The 21,924-nt window shown below is 43.3% G+C and overlaps 2 protein-coding genes across 2 annotated transcripts; both read right to left on the bottom strand.

Moving 5' to 3' along the window:
• Positions 1-1,263: 1,263 nt before the first annotated feature.
• Positions 1,264-4,122, bottom strand: tmem258 (transmembrane protein 258). The gene is made up of 4 exons (XM_039018236.1): positions 4,033-4,122; positions 2,143-2,252; positions 1,651-1,780; positions 1,264-1,418 (listed from the first exon to the last, which is right to left on the bottom strand). Exons 1-3 carry the CDS (start codon positions 4,033-4,035, stop codon positions 1,654-1,656), a joined length of 240 nt encoding a protein of 79 aa, XP_038874164.1. The 5' UTR covers positions 4,036-4,122; the 3' UTR covers positions 1,264-1,418; positions 1,651-1,653.
• A 6,224-nt stretch (positions 4,123-10,346) lies between these two features.
• myrf (myelin regulatory factor) lies at positions 10,347-18,236 on the bottom strand. Its single transcript, XM_039016989.1, has 6 exons — positions 18,197-18,236; positions 14,481-14,862; positions 13,883-13,945; positions 11,094-11,199; positions 10,838-10,912; positions 10,347-10,750 (listed from the first exon to the last, which is right to left on the bottom strand). Exons 1-6 carry the CDS (start codon positions 18,234-18,236, stop codon positions 10,658-10,660), a joined length of 759 nt encoding a protein of 252 aa, XP_038872917.1. The 3' UTR covers positions 10,347-10,657.
• Positions 18,237-21,924: the final 3,688 nt, after the last annotated feature.

Here is a 21,924-nt window from a genome sequence, read left to right as displayed (position 1 = left end):
CCGGGGCCAGATGGTCACGAGGGTAACACCGGGGCCAGATGGTCACGAGGGTAACACCGGTGCCAGATGATCACGAGTGTAACACCGGGGCCAGATGGTCACGAGGGTAACACCGGTGCCAGATGATCACGAGTGTAACACCGGGGCCAGATGGTCACGAGGGTAACACCGGGGCCAGATGGTCACGAGGGTAACACCGGGGCCAGATGGAGACTGACTGCTCTGTTTGTACCTCAGATATTAATCTGGGATTGGGGTTTAAGGCACCACCACCACTATTAGACCACAGTGGTCTGAAATAGCCCTCACTGCATTCCCTAGGGTACATGCTGTATCTCAAAGTTACATTTACTGCATTCACTCCAAATAAAGAGATAGATACATCTCTCTATGGCTGCGTTTACACAGGCAGTCTAATTCTGATCTGCAGCCGGATCACATAGAATTAAAACTAGTATAAATCACTACAGATTTCCATATGTTCTTGGACTTCCTACTCCCATGTCAATGCCAGGGCCGTCGGCATGAGGATCTTGAAACACCAGATTCTTTCCTGAACAGTCATGTCACCTTTGTGAATGAGATGTGTCTAGGTAGTTGTCACTACTACTAAACGGAAGTTTAAAACTAATACTGCAATCACTGACTTATTGGGGACAATCTGAATTGAATTGCCTTGATTCCTCACATCCTTAAAACTCATTTAATGACAAGGTCAAAGGTTTGACTTCATCCAATGGGGTTTTGAGAAGGAAGCGAGGAGAGAGGGTGCAAGGAATCAAGGCAATGCAATTCAGATTCACTGTGGTGCCCTCTGGCAGACGTCTCTAGCACCACCTTGTGGCGATTTATTTCTACTGCAGTCCTCTGACTAATGAAGGCACTTCCAAAGCATCAATAGGCTGGCTCACTCCAATGCTGTCACAATTTCACCAGTAAAGACTAGGTATGAATCCAAAACAGAGGCTTAAATACAGAAGCAAAATACGTTTTATTTGGACATCATAGTGCCCAAAAGTTCAGCGAGTAAAAGTGCATTAATAAAAAGCTGCCTATGACTTGATACCAAATGGTTTTGTTTACCTTTATTCTGCATATAAGCCTCAGTTTGGGATTTATTCCTCTTCAGATAGTGTGCGGGTTCCCATCTCTTTTAGTTTTCACATTTTGATACCTACCTGGAATCAACACAGATTTGTAAACCAGACCTTTAAAAACAAACGCACAGGCGGCCTCCTTTCATTACCAGTAGAAACTACGCAGTTTTGTACAAATGTCTCTTTATTTAGTGAAAGGCAACCCCAATCCCCAGCCTCTTGTCAGTGCAGTCCATCTTCTGTGTCTGTGGTGGAGCCCACTTCGTGATGTCCTTCTGTTCCACTGGAATGTTCTTCTGTATCATTTGGCAATATAACAATCTGTAACAGGACACACACAGGGATCATAGACATGAAACACTATGGTGAATGAGTGTCAGAACACGGAAATTGAGAAATGTCCGACCTGGAAACTCATTGTAAAGAGTTAATACCGGGTCCGAGTTGCCCACTTGGGAAGTATCCCGAATCAACCAATAGGAAGCTCCAGGAAAATAAATTTAACTCACGAGGTTCCGACTCATTATGAATGCAGCATAAGTCTCTCTCTTACCTGTCAGACATAGATGCCGACCCACAGTAACAGAAACAGCACTCCGAAGCCCATGAAGAGAGACGCCACTAGGGAGATGAGCAGCTCTTTGTACACGTCTCTGGTGTATTTAGTGGACGTTACCTCGTAGCTGGGAGACAGTTATGGTGCTAATCGTAGTGGTACACAACAGACCAACCGTTACATCCAGTCTATCGGAAAAATATATATACATCGTCTCACTTATTGTCAACACATTCACCTACAGTAGTGTATATTATCTCTGTGAATATTCAGACTCAGCAACCGCTTCTATCAGCCTGTTATCCAAATCTCAGCCTGTTATCAATCACTGTTCTTCATTCCTAAGTCATAGAGAGACACAAGGCATATTAGTTGACATTGGTGTGTTAATACTGGGCTGCAACAAAAGCCGACACGTTCAGTGTCCCCATTCCCCAGGTTTGAAGACCATAAAAGTCACTATAAAGACAGATGACCATGGAAGGATACACAAAGAACCACGCAGTGAAGAACATGCCGATAGCCAGTAGGACCACAGTGAGGTGTGGGAAGACTGCCGGGTTCACCGGACTGGTGTATCGAGTCATAGCCTCCAGCTCCTGAGGGAAGAAGAACGGAGACAATGTAGAGATTCACTCAGTGTGCTTCTGGTTAGGGACAATATCCCACATTTCTAAATGGACAGGTATGTTGCTATAAATAAACATGGGGTTTCAACTTACTAACGAGGTAAATATGAGTTATGTACAGATCAAACGGCTTATTGACTGACTTGGTCATAACAGTTGAAGTTCTCTGGTCTTAACTTGGCATTGTCTGTGGGAGGCTGTATTGGGTGTTAGCTTACTAGCTACAGTAGCTAGTTAAGCTTGATCTATATTGTTCCGCTATATTACCATAGCTAGCTACTGTATTCCCATCATAACATAGCTACATGTTATGCTATTCGATTAAATGATGAGTAGCTATGAAACGTAGTTCACTAGCTACAGATATAGCGTTAATGAATATCGTTAGCTGAACTAGTATCTGTGCGTTAGAGACCTCTCGCCCAGAAAACTCAAAATCAAACTCCCATTTTTATTTAACGAGACAAGTCAGCTCTGTAAACGTTGTCAAAATACGTTCATTTATCACCAAATATGGAGTTTCGCTGAGCAACCATCTTCCTTTACGGCCGGTATGTACTTACAAAAACATGTCTACAAATATTTTTAAACAAGCCATCGAAGAAAATGCCTATTCAGCCCGGAGGCTCGGTTTGAACATTAACAGCATCGCTTGCCGTACGGTTTTGGAATCATACGGATATTTCATATCGGAGAGAAAAAGTTTTCCAAAAACGAAAGGTTAAATTGATTCACACCTTTTTATAGGGTTAGGGTTCCCACAAGGCCATATCTCCATGTTACAGCCTTGTTTACGGAAAACAGACGCAAGACAGAGGACTGACTGACTACCTGCGCTAATGAGTTATCTGCTTCTCTGCGTGTAAACGGAAGACAGACACCACAAACCTGTTGTCACTAAAAAATACTGTATGCTGCAACTGTGTTAAAACAAAACAGTAAGTGTCTATTGTGTCTTATCCGGTGTCCTGTGTGAATTTAAGTATGCTCTCTCTAATTCTCTCTTTCTTTCCCTCAGAGGACCTGAGCCCTAGGACCATGCCTCAGGACTACCTGGCCTGACGACTCCTTGTTGTCCCCAGTCCACCTGGCCGTGCTGCTGCTCCAGTTTCAACTGTTCTGCCTGTTCTGAACATGTGAACATCTTGGCCATGTTCTGTTATAATCTCCACCCGGCACAGCCAGAAGAGGACTGGCCACCCCTCATAGCCTGGTTCCTCTCTAGGTTTCTTCCTAGGTTTTGGCCTTTCTAGGGAGTTTTTCCTAGCCACCGTGCTTCTACACCTACATTGCTTGCTGTTTGTGGTTTTAGGCTGGGTTTCTGTACAGCACTTTGAGATATCAGCTGATGTAAGAAGGGCTTTATAAATACATTTGATTGATTGATATTTAACGTTTGTGACCTGAACAGGGATTTGTGTTTCTAGAACCGTATTGCAATTGAGATTTCCATTTAATTTGAGTATTTGGCTGTTTTTGGTTTCCAGAGTCAATTTGTATTTTAATAAACAGAACATGTAACACAAATCCTTGGAATAAGGAGTAACGTGAATTTAGGCTCCTTTCGTCCAAGATTGGGCTAGTTAGCTAATGTTGGCTAGCAAGCTAGCCATTACAACACGGAAATGCCTAGCTACAACAACCATTTGAATACATATAATATTAGGATTTAGACAGATCTATAGCTATAAGTCGCATTTCATGATCAAGTTATTCTTATAAAATTGTGCATTAGCTACAAATCACTTACCATTTTGTTGAGTTTCTTGTTCCTACTGCAGAATCTCAATACTAGATAAGAGCCACGTCAGTTCTCCCGACGTTCTCAAGCCAGCGTAAAAATACTTGGCCGCCACCTAGCGGGCTGGAGAAACAGTTTCATGCGGAATCCTTAGTTTATTTATTCCATGTTTTATTCCGAAACAGAGATTTTTACATGAGATTAATTTTAAGATTAGCACAAAATAATTTAACAGATTATTTTACATGCAATTGTGCTGATCCTAGATCTTAAAATGAATCGATAAAATAACAATGTTCCTGGCTGTGATATGCTGTTTAGGTCTCTCTCTCTCTCTCTCTCGCTCTCTCGCTCTCCACCAACCAAAACACATTTTGTTTTCAATCAATATTTTATTTACTGCATGCATTCATATTATGACAACAAGCTCTTCAAAACAAACAAAAAAAGAGACGAAAACAGCAAAGACTTACAAATAAATGCCATGATCATGTATTAAAAACAAAGTAAGAGGTTTGACTAAAAAGCACAGATTTATAGGGAGAACTTTTAAAGCAGGAACAGGACTAGTACAGAGGTGAATGAGGGAAGGGGGTGAATATGCTTTACAAAGTGATTCAATGTTCATCAAGTATTTTAGTGTTCTGAAGGGCTTTAAGCCATACGAATTAGAGTAAGAAGATAAATGTATTTCAAAATGAGTGATTTGATCGTTTCATTGTAAAGTTTTAATTAGAAAGTCCTGTGTGTGTGTGTGTGTGTGTGTGTGTGTGTGTGTGTGTGTGTGTGTGTGTGTGTGTGTGTGTGTGTGTGTGTGTGTGTGTGTGTGTGTGTGTGTGTGTGTGTGTGTGTGTGTGCGTGTGTGTGTGTGTGTGTGTGCGTGTGTGTGCGCGCGCACACCCATGTGTTTTCTTTCTCAGTGAAACAGGTAAAAGGAGAATAGTGATTTTGATTGGCATAGAATTTCATAAAACAACATTTACATATTAATGATACAACATACATGATACAGTAATAAAGAGTAAAAATGATAGTGATAATACAGAAATAACATAAAAAAGGAGCATAGATTGTTACAAAATGAAGCTACACAGTAACATGTAATGAGTTTCTATACCATTTTAAACCAGTTGGAACCAGTTTGAACCAGTTGGAACCCGTTGGAACTAGTTTGAACCAGTTGGAACCACCATCAGAGCATTAAGCAGTTCATATATACAGTGCTAAACTACAAGTACTATGCTGGTGTCACTATAAAGGCTGGCTGGTGCATTTTAAATAAACTAAAACAGTACACTGTACTCATGTATGGCAAAATCATATTGGTAATACAGTATAATACTATATATTTTATATTGTGTCATCTTCAATTAAGTATATTCATTTAATTATTTGTTTTTTAATTTAGATTTCTTATGACAGGTCAGGTAAGATTTAACACACCTGGTTAGAGGGACATTGTGTCAATACAACTGTTTCAACCCACCAGGGGCCTGCATTTGTGATCAAGGATATTTCTTTTGGACATGGACAATGGGAATCTGATCCTAGATTAGCACTCCTCCTCTAAGGCCTGATCCTAGATCAGTACTCCCACCCTAAGGCCTGATCCTAGATCAGTACTTCTACCATAAGACCTGATCCTAGATCAGTACCCCTACCCTAAGACCTGATCCTAGATCAGTACTCCTACCCTAAGGCCTGATCCTAGATCAGTACTCCTACCCTAAGGCCTGATCCTAGATCAGTACTCCTACCCTAAAGCCTGATCCTAGATCAGCATTCCTAAGGTGATTTCTGAATACGGGCCCAGGTCTCTGTATTGGAGAGATGATGCATTCTGAATGCCCGTGAGATGGGAATACATATTTTGTTAACTTGTGACATTCAGATACCAGATAATATCCAAAGGGTCCTTCATCACGTACTAATACATGTATATACTAAATACTGTATTGCATGACATATGAGGAATATAGTCAATAGTATATCCAACAGGACAGTGGTCAGTGAGTAAGGAAAAGATATCACTACAAAAAGTATAGGCTAATAACAGAGTACATGTGAAGAGGTGTGTTTTCCAAAGGAGATTTATAGTTATAAACATGGCTTAAGGGAAAGGGTGATGTTTCCCGTCAGGGAGGGGAAGACAAAAAGCGTTACACAGATTCAGAGCAATGAATGGAAAGGTTAGAATAATACAATGTGCCAAGTGTATAAATCCGTGACTCTTTCAGTAGGCTGCTAGCGTGGCTTCTGGCCAAACCTTTTTCTCCTTCAGTTGCACAAGGCCGTGTCACAAAATGGCCACCTTTGTTAGTTTAAATAAATAGGATTTAAACACTCTGTGGCTCAAACGTGAACAGCATTCAATCAGTCAGCATTCAATCAAGTCCATGAGCCGCTTCTGTCTCGAGATAAGCCGACCTCCTTGTCGAGAAGGATAAGGCACCAGCGGTTTAAAAAACATCATTCAGATGTTGATATTTGTGTGGGTTATCAACATCATCATCGAGAGCAGAAAGGAATCGCCAATCTTCTACAATTCAAGCATATAAAGTTAACATACATGTAGCTAAGAAAGTACTTTGTCTTAAACACAAATGTAGTATTTGCTAGTGGTCCTGTGAGTGAGTTACAGTGTATTACGTTTCCAGTGGGCAAGTTACAGCGTAAAAAGTATTTTCATTGTTGTTCAAACATATAGTCAGTGTTGGACCTGAACAATGGATGCAATTATCAGCTGCTGAGATCATACAGTGTTCCAGATTATACAGTGTTCCAGATTATACAGTGTGTACACAGTATTCCATCCAGTCATATAATTAGAATCATTCTAACTCTATGGTTCCAGTACAGTGTATATACAGTATTCCAGATTATACAGTGTATATACAGTATTCCAGATTATACAGTGTATATACAGTATTCCAGATTATACAGTGTATATTCAGTGTTCCAGATTATACAGTGTATATACAGTGTTCCAGATCAGACAGTGTTCCAGATTATACAGTGTATATTCAGTGTTCCAGATGATACAGTGTATATACAGTGTTCCATATTATACAGTGTTCCAGATTATACAGTGTATATACAGTGTCCCAGATTATACAGTGTTCCAGATCATACAGTGTTCCAGATTATACAGTGTATATTCAGTGTTCCAGATGATACAGTGTTCCAGATTATACAGTGTATATTCAGTGTTCCAGATGATACAGTGTATATACAGTGTTCCAGATCAGACAGTGTATATACAGTGTTCCAGATTATACAGTGTATATACAGTGTTCCAGATTATACAGTGTATATACAGTGTTCCAGATCATACAGTGTCCCAGATCATACAGTGTTCCAGATCATACAGTGTATATACAGTGTTCCAGATCATACAGTGTTCCAGATTATACAGTGTATATACAGTGTTCCAGATTATACAGTGTATATTCAGTGTTCCAGATCATACAGTGTTCCAGATTATACAGTGTATATACAGTGTTCCAGATTATACAGTGTTCCAGATCATACAGTGTATATACAGTGTTCCAGATCATACAGTGTATATACAGTGTTCCAGATTATACAGTGTATATTCAGTGTTCCAGATCATACAGTGTTCCAGATCATACAGTGTATATACAGTGTTCCAGATTATACAGTGTATATTCAGTGTTCCAGATTATACAGTGTATATTCAGTGTTCCATATTATACAGTGTATATTCAGTGTTCCAGATTATACAGTGTTCCAGATTATACAGTGTATATACAGTGTTCCAGATTATACAGTGTTCCAGATCATACAGTGTATATACAGTGTTCCAGATCATACAGTGTATATACAGTGTTCCAGATTATACAGTGTATATTCAGTGTTCCAGATCATACAGTGTTCCAGATCATACAGTGTATATACAGTGTTCCAGATTATACAGTGTATATTCAGTGTTCCAGATTATACAGTGTATATTCAGTGTTCCATATTATACAGTGTATATTCAGTGTTCCAGATTATACAGTGTTCCAGATTATACAGTGTATATACAGTGTTCCAGATCATACAGTGTTCCAGATTATACAGTGTATATTCAGTGTTCCAGATTATACAGTGTATATACAGTGTTCCAGATCATACAGTGTATATACAGTGTTCCAGATCAGACAGTGTATACAGTGTTCCATCCAGTCATAGAATTAGAATCACAGAATGAGAATCATTCTAACTCTATGGTTCCAGTACGGTGTTCCAGATCAGACAGTGTAGCTGTGCTGCTGAGATAATACATTGCAGAGCCCTACTGTGTACTTAGAAAGATATGGTTCTTATACAGTGTATACACAGTGTTCCAGATTATACAGTGTTCCAGATTATACAGTGTAGCTGTGCTGCTGAGATCATACATTGCAGAGCCCTACTGTGTATTTAGAAAGACATGGTTCTTATACAGTGTATAGTGTTTATCCTCCGCATTGTGCAATGTTCCCAGTTATCTGAGTTGATATCCAGTCTGATCATGGTGAGTCATTCCTTGTAGATATAAAACGTATTTACTCCTGTGGTTCAATGCATTTAAAATTAAAATGTGTGTTCTCCTGTTTCTTTATATAACATTGACCTTCATGGGATCAGCTAGCTACCTGTATAGATCCATCATCACCAAAAACAATCTGATGTAGCTGAAATCACATCCCACCGACCAGTAGCTTATCTGTTAAGACACATTTATACACTACGTGCAAGTAGTGCACTATATAGGGAATAGGGTTCTATAGGGCTCTGGTCTAAAGTAGTGCACTATATAGGGAATAGGGTTCTATAGGGCTCTGGTCTAAAGTAGTGGACAATATAGGGAATAGGGTTCCATAGGGCTCTGGTCTAAAGTAGTGGACAATATAGGGAATAGGGTTCCATTTGGACGCAACCAGTGAGTAAATCAATCTGACCCAGAATAAAGCAGCCCGGTACGTAATATAACGTTACTCTTGATACGCCACTGAGACCAGCTGTAATATAACGTTACTCTTGATACGCCACTGAGACCAGCTGTAATATAACGTTACTCTTGATACGCCACTGAAGTCAGCTGTAATATAACGTTACTCTTGATACGCCACTGAAGTCAGCTGTAATATAACGTTACTCTTGATACGCCACTGAGACCAGCTGTAATATAACGTTACTCTTGATACGCCACTGAGACCAGCTGTGAACATGACTCCCCCTTATTATTTGCTGAGGCACAGTCTGCGTACCCAATGGTACCCTATTCCCTATTTAGTACACAATAGAGTGAATGGGGTTCCATTTGGGACGAAGCCACTTGTGTTCTAGAACCAAATGGAATTTCCATTAAACATGAAACCATTAGTTCAAAACAGAGTTTTGTTTTCAGTCATCAGGAATGGTTAGAGTGTGGATAAGAAAACCAGTTCAGTAAAATGTGTAAGGATGCTATAAATTGGCAAAAAAAACATAGTTATTAAGACATAATGTACAGTGCATTCAGAAAGTATTCAGACCCCTTGACTTTTTCCACATTTTGTTACGTTAAAACCTTATTCTAAAATGGATTAAATCGTTTTTTCCCCCATCATCAATCTACACACAATACCCCATAATGACAAAGCAAAAACAAAAAGTATACAGGTATATAAGGTATATACCTTATTTACATAAGTATTCAGACCCTTTGCTGTGAGACTTGAAAGTTCAGGTGCATCCTGTTTCCATTGATCATCCTTGAGATTGATCATCCTTCTCTGGTCTGATGAAACCAAGATTGAACTCTTTGGCATGAATGCCAAGCATCTGGAGGAAACCTGGCACCATCCCTACGGTGAAGCATGGTGGAGGCAGCATCATGCTGTGGGGATGTTTTTCAGCGGCAGGGACTGGGAGACTAGTCAGGATCGAGGGAAAGATGAACGGAGAAAAGTACAGAGAGATACTTGATGAAAACCTGGTCCAGAGCGCTCAGGACCTCAGACTGTGGCGAAGGTTCACCTTCCAACAGGACAACGACCCTAAGCACACAGCCAAGATAACTGAGGAGTGGCTTCGGGACAAGTTTCTGAATATCCTTGAATTGGCCAGCCAGAGGCCGGACTTGAACCTGATCGAACATCTCTGGAGAGACCTGAAAATAGCTGTGCATCGACGCTCCCCATCCAACCTGACAGAGCTTGAGAGGATCTGCAGAGAAGAATGGGAGAAACTCCCCAAATACAGGTGTGCCAAGATTGTAGCGTCATACTCAAGAAGACTCGAGGCTGTAATCGCTGCCAAAGGTGCTTCAACAAAGTACTGAGTAAAGGGTCTGAATACTTATGTAAAATGTGATAAAATATGGAAAAAGTCAAGGGGTCTGAATACTCTCCGAATACACTGTAAGTCTATATCATCATGACATCATGTAAGGCATCGGAGCTTGGGTGGATACAGTTCCACATTCATGCCTCTCTCATAAGTTTGAGAGCAGAATAAATAGTTTTTCGATCCCCTATTGTTTGGAAGGAGCCAGAGAGAGAGAGAGAAGGATGGGATAGGAGGTGTACTAGTTAAGATACCCTGGGTCAGTCTGCGGATACGTTCAAAGCAGCACACTAGTTCGCATGCTTAGTTTCCTCTCCTCTCACGAGCAGCTGCTTTGAATGAGGAAGTAGAAGTCAGAGTATGGCGGTGTGGTGGATACGTTCTCATCCTCTACGCCACACCTCACTTCACTCTGCCAGAAGGAGAAGAGGACAGAGGTCAAGGACGCAACTTTTATATGGATTTTAAATGGTCAAATGTATTTAAATTCAATACTCACAGATTTGGCCACTCTGAAGTGATAGGTAACGTCCTGGAATGACAGTACAGATACTGACCACAGGTGATTTGTCCCCTGAGGAGAAAGAGGTCAAGAGGTCAGTCAGTAGCTCCATAAGCTGGGAAGTCAGTAACAGGGGTTGGGGTCAATTCCACAGTTAATTTGAGAAGTATTGTAACGTCAGGTGAAGAGGGATTGACCCCAACCATGTTCAGTAACATCTGTAATGTTTTATCATGGTGGTGTGTAGATGTACCTCAGTAACTGTTCTTTCTCCAGCATAGAGCTCGGTCTCTCTGTGGTCAGGACACAGCCGTCCTCTGGTGACTCCACACTGTTTGACCCACACACTGGCACTGGAACTGAGGAATATAATGTTGTTTGTACTGTTAATCTTATCATTGGAAATATCCACGAGATGGTGTGCCTGGCAGTTGTATGTGTGTGAACAGTAGATATACCGTAGCTGTCAGGTGAACGGTAGATATACCGTAGCTGTCAGGTGAACGGTAGATAGAGATAGATATACCGTAGCTGTCAGGTGAACGGTAGATATACCGTAGCTGTCAGGTGAACGGTAGATGTAGCGTAGCTGTCAGGTGAACGGTAGATATACCGTAGCTGTCAGGTGAACGGTAGATGTAGCGTAGCTGTCAGGTGAACGGTAGATATACCGTAGCTGTCAGGTGAACGGTAGATGTACCGTAGCTGTCAGGTGAACGGTAGATATACCGTAGCTGTCAGGTGAACGGTAGATAGATATACCGTAGCTGTCAGGTGAACGGTAGATATACCGTAGCTGTCAGGTGAACGGTAGATATACCGTAGCTGTCAGGTGAACGGTAGATAGATATACCGTAGCTGTCAGGTGAACGGTAGATGTACCGTAGCTGTCAGGTGAACGGTAGATATACCGTAGCTGTCAGGTGAACGGTAGATATACCGTAGCTGTCAGGTGAACGGTAGATGTACCGTAGCTGTCAGGTGAACAGTAGATGTACCGTAGCTGTCAGGTGAACGGTAGGTATACCGTAGCTGTCAGGTGAACGGTAGATAGATATACCGTAGCTGTCAGGTGAACGGTAGATAGATATACCGTAGCTGTCAGGTGAACGGTAGGTATACCGTAGCTGTCAGGTGAACGGTAGATAGATATACCGTAGCTGTCAGGTGAACGGTAGATATACCGTAGCTGTCAGGTGAACGGTAGGTATACCGTAGCTGTCAGGTGAACGGTAGATAGATATACCGTAGCTGTCAGGTGAACGGTAGATGTACCGAAGCTGTCAGGTGAACAGAGCTGATTTGATTTGATTTGATTATACGTGTTGGTATCATTTAGTGCACATTTGAAGGTGTGTAGCAGGCCGTGTTGGTTCAGGTGAATGTGTGGAGCAGGTCGTGTTGGTTCAGGTGAATGTGTGTAGCAGGTCGTGTTGGTTCAGGTGAAGGTGTGTAGCAGGCCGTGTTGGTTCAGGTGAAGGTGTGTAGCAGGCCGTGTTGGTTCAGGTGAAGGTGTGGAGCAGGTCGTGTTGGTTCAGGTGAATGTGTGTAGCAGGTCGTGTTGGTTCAGGTGAAGGTGTGTAGCAGGCCGTGTTGGTTCAGGTGAAGGTGTGTAGCAGGCCGTGTTGGTTCAGGTGAAGGTGTGTAGCAGGCCGTGTTGGTTCAGGTGAAGGTGTGTAGCAGGTCGTGTTGGTTCAGGTGAAGGTGTGTAGCAGGTCGTGTTGGTTCAGGTGAAGGTGTGTAGCAGGCCGTGTTGGTTCAGGTGAAGGTGTGTAGCAGGCCGTGTTGGTTCAGGTGAAGGTGTGTAGCAGGCCGTGTTGGTTCAGGTGAAGGTGTGTAGCAGGCCGTGTTGGTTCAGGTGAAGGTGTGTAGCAGGCCGTGTTGGTTCAGGTGAAGGTGTGTAGCAGGCCGTGTTGGTTCAGGTGAAGGTGTGTAGCAGGCCGTGTTGGTTCAGGTGAAGGTGTGTAGCAGGTCGTGTTGGTTCAGGTGAAGGTGTGTAGCAGGCCGTGTTGGTTCAGGTGAAGGTGTGTAGCAGGCCGTGTTGGTTCAGGTGAAGGTGTGTAGCAGGCCGTGTTGGTTCAGGTGAAGGTGTGTAGCAGGCCGTGTTGGTTCAGGTGAAGGTGTGTAGCAGGCCGTGTTGGTTCAGGTGAAGGTGTGTAGCAGGCCGTGTTGGTTCAGGTGAAGGTGTGTAGCAGGCCGTGTTGGTTCAGGTGAAGGTGTGTAGCAGGCCGTGTTGGTTCAGGTGAAGGTGTGTAGCAGGCCGTGTTGGTTCAGGTGAAGGTGTGGAGCAGGCCGTGTTGGTTCAGGTGAAGGTGTGTAGCAGGCCGTGTTGGTTCAGGTGAAGGTGTGTAGCAGGCCGTGTTGGTTCAGGTGAAGGTGTGTAGCAGGCCGTGTTGGTTCAGGTGAAGGTGTGGAGCAGGCCGTGTTGGTTCAGGTGAAGGTGTGTAGCAGGCCGTGTTGGTTCAGGTGAATGTGTGGAGCAGGCCGTGTTGGTTCAGGTGAAGGTGTGTAGCAGGCCGTGTTGGTTCAGGTGAAGGTGTGTAGCAGGCCGTGTTGGTTCAGGTGAAGGTGTGGAGCAGGCCGTGTTGGTTCAGGTGAAGGTGTGTAGCAGGCCGTGTTGGTTCAGGTGAAGGTGTGTAGCAGGCCGTGTTGGTTCAGGTGAAGGTGTGTAGCAGGCCGTGTTGGTTCAGGTGAAGGTGTGGAGCAGGCCGTGTTGGTTCAGGTGAAGGTGTGTAGCAGGCCGTGTTGGTTCAGGTGAATGTGTGGAGCAGGCCGTGTTGGTTCAGGTGAAGGTGTGTAGCAGGCCGTGTTGGTTCAGGTGAAGGTGTGTAGCAGGCCGTGTTGGTTCAGGTGAAGGTGTGGAGCAGGCCGTGTTGGTTCAGGTGAAGGTGTGTAGCAGGCCGTGTTGGTTCAGGTGAAGGTGTGGAGCAGGCCGTGTTGGTTCAGGTGAAGGTGTGTAGCAGGCCGTGTTGGTTCAGGTGAATGTGTGGAGCAGGCCGTGTTGGTTCAGGTGAAGGTGTGTAGCAGGCCGTGTGTACTCACCTCATGTGTAGAGTGATTTTTGACATGGAGGAGTTCCTGGTTCCTTGGAGTGATACGGAATAGCTGTGGACAAAACCAAAAATCATTATACAATGCAGTCACAATATCTACGTGGTGTCATGTATTCCACAAAGTGTCATGTATTCCACAAAGTGTCATGAGAACCTCACAGGCAGACCCACAGCTGTGTAGAGACCCACACAGGCAGATCCACAGCTGTGTAGAGACCCACACAGGCAGACCCACAGCTGTGTAGAGACCCACACAGGCAGACCCACAGCTGTGTAGAGAACCTCACAGGCAGACCCACAGCTGTGTAGAGACCCACACAGGCAGATCCACAGCTGTGTAGAGAACCACAGAGGAAGACCCACAGCTGTGTAGAGAACCACAGAGGAAGACCCACAGCTGTGTAGAGAACCATACAGGCAGATCCACAGCTGTGTAGAGAACCACAGAGGCAGACCCACAGCTGTGTAGAGACCCACACAGGAAGACCCACACCTGTGTAGAGAACCACAGAGGAAGACCCACAGCTGTGTAGAGAACCACACAGGCAGATCCACAGCTGTGTAGAGAACCACAGAGGAAGACCCACCTGCAGCTGTCAGGATGGGGACAGTTGTGTGATGAGATGTGTTGGTCTGTCTCCAGGATGTGCAGATCTATAATGGAAGGGAATGGTCTTCCTCCTGTTTCCTCCTCCGTGCTGATGTGTGTGTTGTCCCTGCGTTGTCTCTGAGGCAGGGGCAGTGTCTGCTGGTCTTCAGGCCCGCCCGGTCCAGGCAGCCAGTTGTTGACCCCCCCCACCCCCCCTACACCCCCCAGGTCCTCTGCAGGGGCAGGTTTCTTAGCCTTGGACAGGTAGATGGGGGCGGAGGTGTGGCTGAGACGGTTCCGGTAGCGTCCGTCCTTGTCCACAGGCCTGGACTTGGCCTTCTTGTTGATGCTGCGCGGTGTAGGGACCGGACTACTCACTTCTACAAGAGAGAGGATGGAGACCGGTACCATTTAATGGAGACCGGACTACTCACTTCTACAAGAGAGAGGATGGAGACCGGTACCATTTAATGGAGACCGGACTACTCACTTCTACAAGAGAGAGGATGGAGACCGGTACCATTTAATGGAGACCGGACTACTCACTTCTACAAGAGAGAGGATGGAGACCGGTACCATTTAATGGAGACCGGTACCATTTAATGGAGACTGGTACCATTTAATGGAGACCGGACTACTCACTTCTACAAGAGAGAGGATGGAGACTGGTACCATTTAATGGAGACCGGTACCATTTAATGGAGACCGGACTACTCACTTCTACAAGAGAGAGGATGGAGACTGGTACCATTTAATGGAGACCGGTACCATTTAATGGAGACCGGTACCATTTAATGGAGACAGGTACCATTTAATGGAGACCGGTACCATTTAATGGAGACCGGTACCATTTAATGGAGACAAGTACCATTTAATGGAGACCGGTACCATTTAATGGAGGCCGGTATCATTTAATGGAGACAGGTACCATTTAATGGAGACCGGTACCATTTAATGGAGACCGGTACCATTTAATGGAGACAGGTACCATTTAATGGAGACCGGTACCATTTAATGGAGACCGGTACCATTTAATGGAGACCGGTACCATTTAATGGAGACCGGTACCTTTAATGGAGACCGGTACCATTTAATGGAGACAAGTACCATTTAATGGAGACCGGTACCATTTAATGGAGGCCGGTACCATTTAATGGAGACAGGTACCATTTAATGGAGACCGGTACCATTTAATGGAGACCGGTACCATTTAATGGAGACAAGTACCATTTAATGGAGACCGGTACCATTTAATGGAGACAGGTACCATTTAATGGAGACAAGTACCATTTAATGGAGACCGGTACCATTTAATGGAGACAGGTACCATTTAATGGAGACCGGTACCATTTAATGGAGACCGGTACCATTTAATGGAGACCGGTACCATTTAATGGAGACAGGCACCATTTAATGCTTATAGCAACAAACACAAGTTGATATATTTGCTGTGTCACAGTAATGTCACTTAAGCATTTATGAAATGCTTACTCACTGATTATGCATAGGTTATGAATGTAAGACAGATGGGTCAATGTTTTCTTACCCAATGTAGACTGGTTGTTGCTTGGCGACAGAGTAGTTGCTGATTGGTTGTTTGTGGCAGTTGTAGATGGACAGCAAGCTGCAGGATTGGCCAGTGAAGGAGAGGGTGGGACTGTATCTACACAGAATAGATAGGTTCATAACATATAGACATTGATTCGTGATGATGTCCTGTAGGATCAGTTTGGTTTCTAATGTCTTTATGACAACCCTAAAACAATACTCTATACACCGTGTTTAGATCTTAAAGTCTGTTACAAATACATAGTCAGTCCAATAACTAACAATTGTAAATAAGCCTCAGAGATAGCTAGTCCTTTCTACCTCTAAATACTGGTAAATACGCCTCAGAGATAGCTAGTCCTTTCTATCACTAAATACTGGTAAATAAGCCTCAGAGATAGCTAGTCCTTTCTACCACTAAATACTGGTAAATAAGCCTCAGAGATAGCTAGTCCTTTCTACCACTAAATACTGGTAAATAAGCCTCAGAGATAGCTAGTCCTTTCTATCACTAAATACTGGTAAATAAGCCTCAGAGATAGCTAGTCCTTTCTACCACTAAATACTGGTAAATAAGCCTCAGAGATAGCTAGTCCTTTCTACCACTAAATACTGGTAAATAAGCCTCAGAGATAGCTAGTCCTTTCTACCATTAAATACTGGTAAATAAGCCTCAGAGATAGCTAGTCCTTTCTACCATTAAATACTGGTAAATAAGCCTCAGAGATAGCTAGTCCTTTCTACCACTAAATACTGGTAAATAAGCCTCAGAGATAGCTAGTCCTTTCTATCACTAAATACTGGTAAATAAGCCTCAGAGATAGCTAGTCCTTTCTACCATTAAATACTGGTAAATAAGCCTCAGAGATAGCTAGTCCTTTCTACCACTAAATACTGGTAAATAAGCCTCAGCGATAGCTAGTCCTTTCTACCACTAAATACTGGTAAATAAGCCTCAGAGATAGCTAGTCCTTTCTATCACTAAATACTGGTAAATAAGCCTCAGAGATAGCTAGTCCTTTCTACCACTAAATACTGGTAAATAAGCCTCAGAGATAGCTAGTCCTTTCTACCACTAAATACTGGTAAATACGCCTCAGAGATAGCTAGTCCTTTCTACCACTAAATACTGGTAAATAAGCCTCAGAGATAGCTAGTCCTTTCTACCTCTAAATACTGGTAAATAAGCCTCAGAGATAGCTAGTCCTTTCTACCACTAAATACTGGTAAATACGCCTCAGAGATAGCTAGTCCTTTCTACCACGAAATACTGGTAAATACGCCTCAGAGATAGCTAGTCCTTTCTACCACGAAATACTGGTAAATAAGCCTCAGAGATAGCTAGTCCTTTCTACCACTAAATACTGGTAAATAAACCTCAGAGATAGCTAGTCCTTTCTACCACTAAATACTGGTAAATACGCCTCAGAGATAGCTAGTCCTTTCTACCACGAAATACTGGTAAATACGCCTCAGAGATAGCTAGTCCTTTCTACCACGAAATACTGGTAAATACGCCTCAGAGATAGCTAGTCCTTTCTACCACGAAATACTGGTAAATAAGCCTCAGAGATAGCTAGTCCTTTCTACCACTAAATACTGGTAAATAAACCTCAGAGATAGCTAGTCCTTTCTATCACTAAATACTGGTAAATACGCCTCAGAGATAGCTAGTCCTTTCTACCACGAAATACTGGTAAATACGCCTCAGAGATAGCTAGTCCTTTCTACCACGAAATACTGGTAAATAAGCCTCAGAGATAGCTAGTCCTTTCTACCACTAAATACTGGTAAATACGCCTCAGAGATAGCTAGTCCTTTCTACCACGAAATACTGGTAAACACGCCTCAGAGATAGCTAGTCCTTTCTATCACTAAATACTGGTAAATAAGCCTCAGAGATAGCTAGTCCTTCTACCACTAAATACTGGTAAATAAACCTCAGAGATAGCTAGTCCTTTCTACCACTAAATACTGGTAAATAAGCCTCAGAGATAGCTAGTCCTTTCTATCACTAAATACTGGTAAATAAGCCTCAGAGATAGCTAGTCCTTTCTACCACTAAATACTGGTAAATAAGCCTCAGAGATAGCTAGTCCTTTCTACCACTAAATACTGCCCATCTAGCATTCCAGAGAGGGATTCATATGTCTGTGTGTCTCTGACCTTGACGTGTCGAGATGGTGGATTGAGGAGCAGAGGCCATCCTAGATGATCCCTCTGCAGACCTGGACCAGAGGGGTATGAAAACATATAGTACAGTGAGAGGAGAAGGGAGATGGAATGGAATGGAATAGAATATAAAGGAATAGAATAGAAGGGAATAGAAGGGAATATAATAGAAGGGAATGGAATAAAATAGAAGGGAATAAAATAGAAGGGAATAGAATAGAAGAGAGATGGAATGGAATATAATAGAATGGAATAGAAGGGAATGGAATAGAATGGAATAGAAGGGAATGGAACAGAATGGAAAGGAATAGAAGGGAAGGGAATAGAATGGAAGGGAATAGAAGGGAATGGAATAGAAGGGAATGGAATAGAAGGGAATGGAAGGAAATGGAATAGAAGGGAATGGAATAGAAGGGAATAGAAGGGAATGGAAGGGAATGGAAGGGAATGGAATAGAAGGGAATGGAAGGGAATAGAAGGGAATGGAAGGGAATGGAAGGGAATGGAATAGAAGGGAATAGAAGGGAATGGAAGGGAATGGAATAGAAGGGAATGGAATAGAAGGGAATAGAAGGGAATGGAAGGGAATGGAAGGGAATGGAATAGAAGGGAATAGAAGGGAATGGAAGGGAAGGGAAGGGAATGGAAGGGAATGGAATAGAAGGGAATAGAAGGGAATGGAAGGGAATGGAAGGGAATGGAATAGAAGGGAATGGAATAGAAGGGAATAGAAGGGAATGGAAGGGAATGGAATAGAAGGGAATGGAATAGAAGGGAATAGAAGGGAAGGGAATTGAATAGAAGGGAATGGAATAGAAGGGAATGGAATAGAAGGGAATAGAAGGGAATGGAAGGGAATGGAATAGAAGGGAATGGAATAGAAGGGAATAGAAGGGAATGGAATAGAAGGGAATGGAATAGAAGGGAATGGAATAGAAGGGAATAGAAGGAAATGGAATAGAAGGGAATGGAATATAAGGGAATAGAAGGGAATGGAAGGGAATGGAATAGAAGGGAATAGAAGGGAATGGAATAGAAGGGAATGGAATAGAAGGGAATAGAAGGGAATAGAAGGGAATGGAAGGGAATGGAATAGAAGGGAATAGAAGGGAATAGAAGGGAATGGAATAGAAGGGAATGGAATAGAAGGGAATAGAAGGGAATAGAAGGGAATGGAAGGGAATGGAATAGAAGGGAATGGAATAGAAGGGAATGGAATAGAAGGGAATAGAAGGGAATGGAATAGAAGGGAATGGAATAGAAGGGAATAGAAGGGAATGGAAGGGAATGGAATGGAAGGGAATGGAATAGAAGGGAATGGAAGGGAATGGAAGGGAATGGAAGGGAATGGAATAGAAGGGAATGGAATAGAAGGGAATGGAAGGGAATAGAAGGGAATAGAAGGGAATGGAATGGAAGGGAATGGAATAGAAGGGAATGGAAGGGAATGGAAGGGAATGGAAGGGAATGGAATAGAAGGGAATGGAAGGGAATAGAAGGGAATGGAAGGGAATGGAATGGAAGGGAATAGAAGGGAATGGAAGGGAATGGAATAGAAGGGAATGGAAGGGAATAGAAGGGAATGGAAGGGAATGGAATGGAAGGGAATAGAAGGGAATGGAAGGGAATGGAATAGAAGGGAATGGAAGGGAATAGAAGGGAATGGAAGGGAATGGAATGGAAGGGAATGGAATAGAAGGGAATAGAAGGGAATGGAAGGGAATGGAAGGGAATGGAAGGGAATGGAATAGAAGGGAATGGAAGGGAATGGAAGGGAATGGAATAGAAGGGAATGGAAGGGAATAGAAGGGAATGGAAGGGAATGGAAGGGAATGGAATAGAAGGGAATGGAAGGGAATAGAAGGGAATGGAAGGGAATGGAATAGAAGGGAATGGAAGGGAATGGAAGGGAATGGAAGGGAATAGAAGGGAATGGAAGGGAATGGAAGGGAATGGAAGGGAATAGAAGGGAATGGAAGGGAATGGAATAGAAGGGAATGGAAGGGAATGGAAGGGAATGGAAGGGAATAGAAGGGAATGGAAGGGAATGGAAGGGAATGGAAGGGAATGGAATGGAATGGAAGGGAATGGAAGGGAATGGAAGGGAATGGAAGGGAATGGAAGGGAATGGAATAGAAGGGAATGGAAGGGAATGGAAGGGAATGGAAGGGAATGGAATAGAAGGGAATGGAAGGGAATTGAAGGGATTGGAAGGGAATGGAATGGAAGGGAATGGAATAGAAGGGAATAGAAGGGAATGGAAGGGAATGGAAGGGAATGGAAGGGAATGGAATAGAAGGGAATGGAAGGGAATGGAATAGAAGGGAATAGAAGGGAATAGAAGGGAATAGAAGGGAATGGAATAGAAGGGAATGGAAGGGAATAGAATAGAAGGGATTGAAATATAATTCCTAGCAGATGGCATCAGATGGGGAGGGGCATAGATATTTCACAATCCTCACGTGATAGAATAGTAATGAATGCTGAAATGTTACCTTTATACTTTGTATATTTTATTTAATGGTCTCCAGAATGATGTGCTCATGCTGGTGTTTAATGGCTGTTTTTAAGTGGTGAAACACAATACACATTTCTCATTCTAAAGTTTTGAATATGAGACTAGTGGATTGGGTTGTACAGTGTTGGTGCTGTGTTGAAAGTGGTTTGTACCTTTCACACTACTCTTTCAGAATACATTTGCCAGTATAGGCCTACTTCATGGAATGTTCCAGACTGAACAACCAAGTCAACAGTAGAAATGAGTCATGACCTCTTGAGACACAGCCTGGAAAACACCCTAATTACCAACTTGAAGTACGGCATCAATCAAAGATAAGAGAGAGGAGAGTAGGGAACGAGAGGAGGGAACGAGAGCAGGGAACGAGAGGAGGGAACGAGAGGAGGGAACGAGAGTAGGGAACGAGAGGAGGGAACGAGAGCAGGGAACGAGAGCAGGGAACGAGAGGAGGGAACGAGAGTGGGGAACGAGAGCGGGGAACGAGAGAGGGGAACGAGAGCGGGGAACGAGAGCGGGGAACGAGAGCAGGGAACGAGAGCAGGGAACGAGAGCAGGGAACGAGAGCAGGGAACGAGAGCAGGGAACGAGAGCAGGGAACGAGAGTAGGGAACGAGAGCAGGGAACGAGAGCAGGGAACGAGAGCAGGGAACGAGAGCAGGGAACGAGAGTAGGGAACGAGAGCAGGGAACGAGAGTAGGGAACGAGTGTAGGGAACGAGAGTAGGGAACGAGAGCAGGGAACGAGAGTAGGGAATGAAAAAATAAAAGAGAGAGAAAGATAGAGGAAGAAAGGAATGAGGAAAGAAAGGTAGAGGGAGAGCATACCATGGACAGAGTGGTGGACAGAAAGTGACTGTAGCAGTGAAGAGGGGCATCCAAGAGATGTACAGGGAGCAGGAAGCTACGTAGCTACAGAGGACATAAGAGACATATAAGGAGTAGGAAGCTACATAGCTACAGAGGACATAAGAGACATATAGGGAGCAGGAAGCTACAGAGGACATAAGAAACATATAGGGAGAAGCAGGCTACATAGCTACATAGCTACAGAGGACATAAGAGACATATAGGGAGCAGGAAGCTACATAGCTACAGAGGACATAAGAGACATATAGGGAGCAGGAAGCTACATAGCTACAGAGGACATAAGAGACATATAAGGAGCAGGAAGCTACATAGCTACAGAGGACATAAGAGACATATAG

The sequence above is a fragment of the Salvelinus namaycush genome, chromosome 21 (assembly GCF_016432855.1).
Source record: "Salvelinus namaycush isolate Seneca chromosome 21, SaNama_1.0, whole genome shotgun sequence".
Taxonomy (NCBI): Eukaryota; Metazoa; Chordata; class Actinopteri; order Salmoniformes; family Salmonidae; genus Salvelinus; species Salvelinus namaycush.
This window is presented reverse-complemented; position numbering and strand designations above follow the sequence as displayed.

Coding starts and splice junctions, on each gene's coding strand:
- myrf (XM_039016989.1), bottom strand. CDS start 18,236: ATGGCCTCTGCTCCTCAATCCACCATCTCGACACGTCAAG. Junction 14,863..18,196: donor CACCATCTCGACACGTCAAG/GTCAGAGACACA, acceptor TCTCTCTTGTAG/AAGTGAGTAGTCCGGTCCCT. Junction 13,946..14,480: donor CCCCATCCTGACAGCTGCAG/GTGGGTCTTCCT, acceptor TTTTGTCCACAG/CTATTCCGTATCACTCCAAG.
- tmem258 (XM_039018236.1), bottom strand. Junction 1,781..2,142: donor TTCACTGCGTGGTTCTTTGT/GTATCCTTCCAT, acceptor ACTGTCTCCCAG/CTACGAGGTAACGTCCACTA.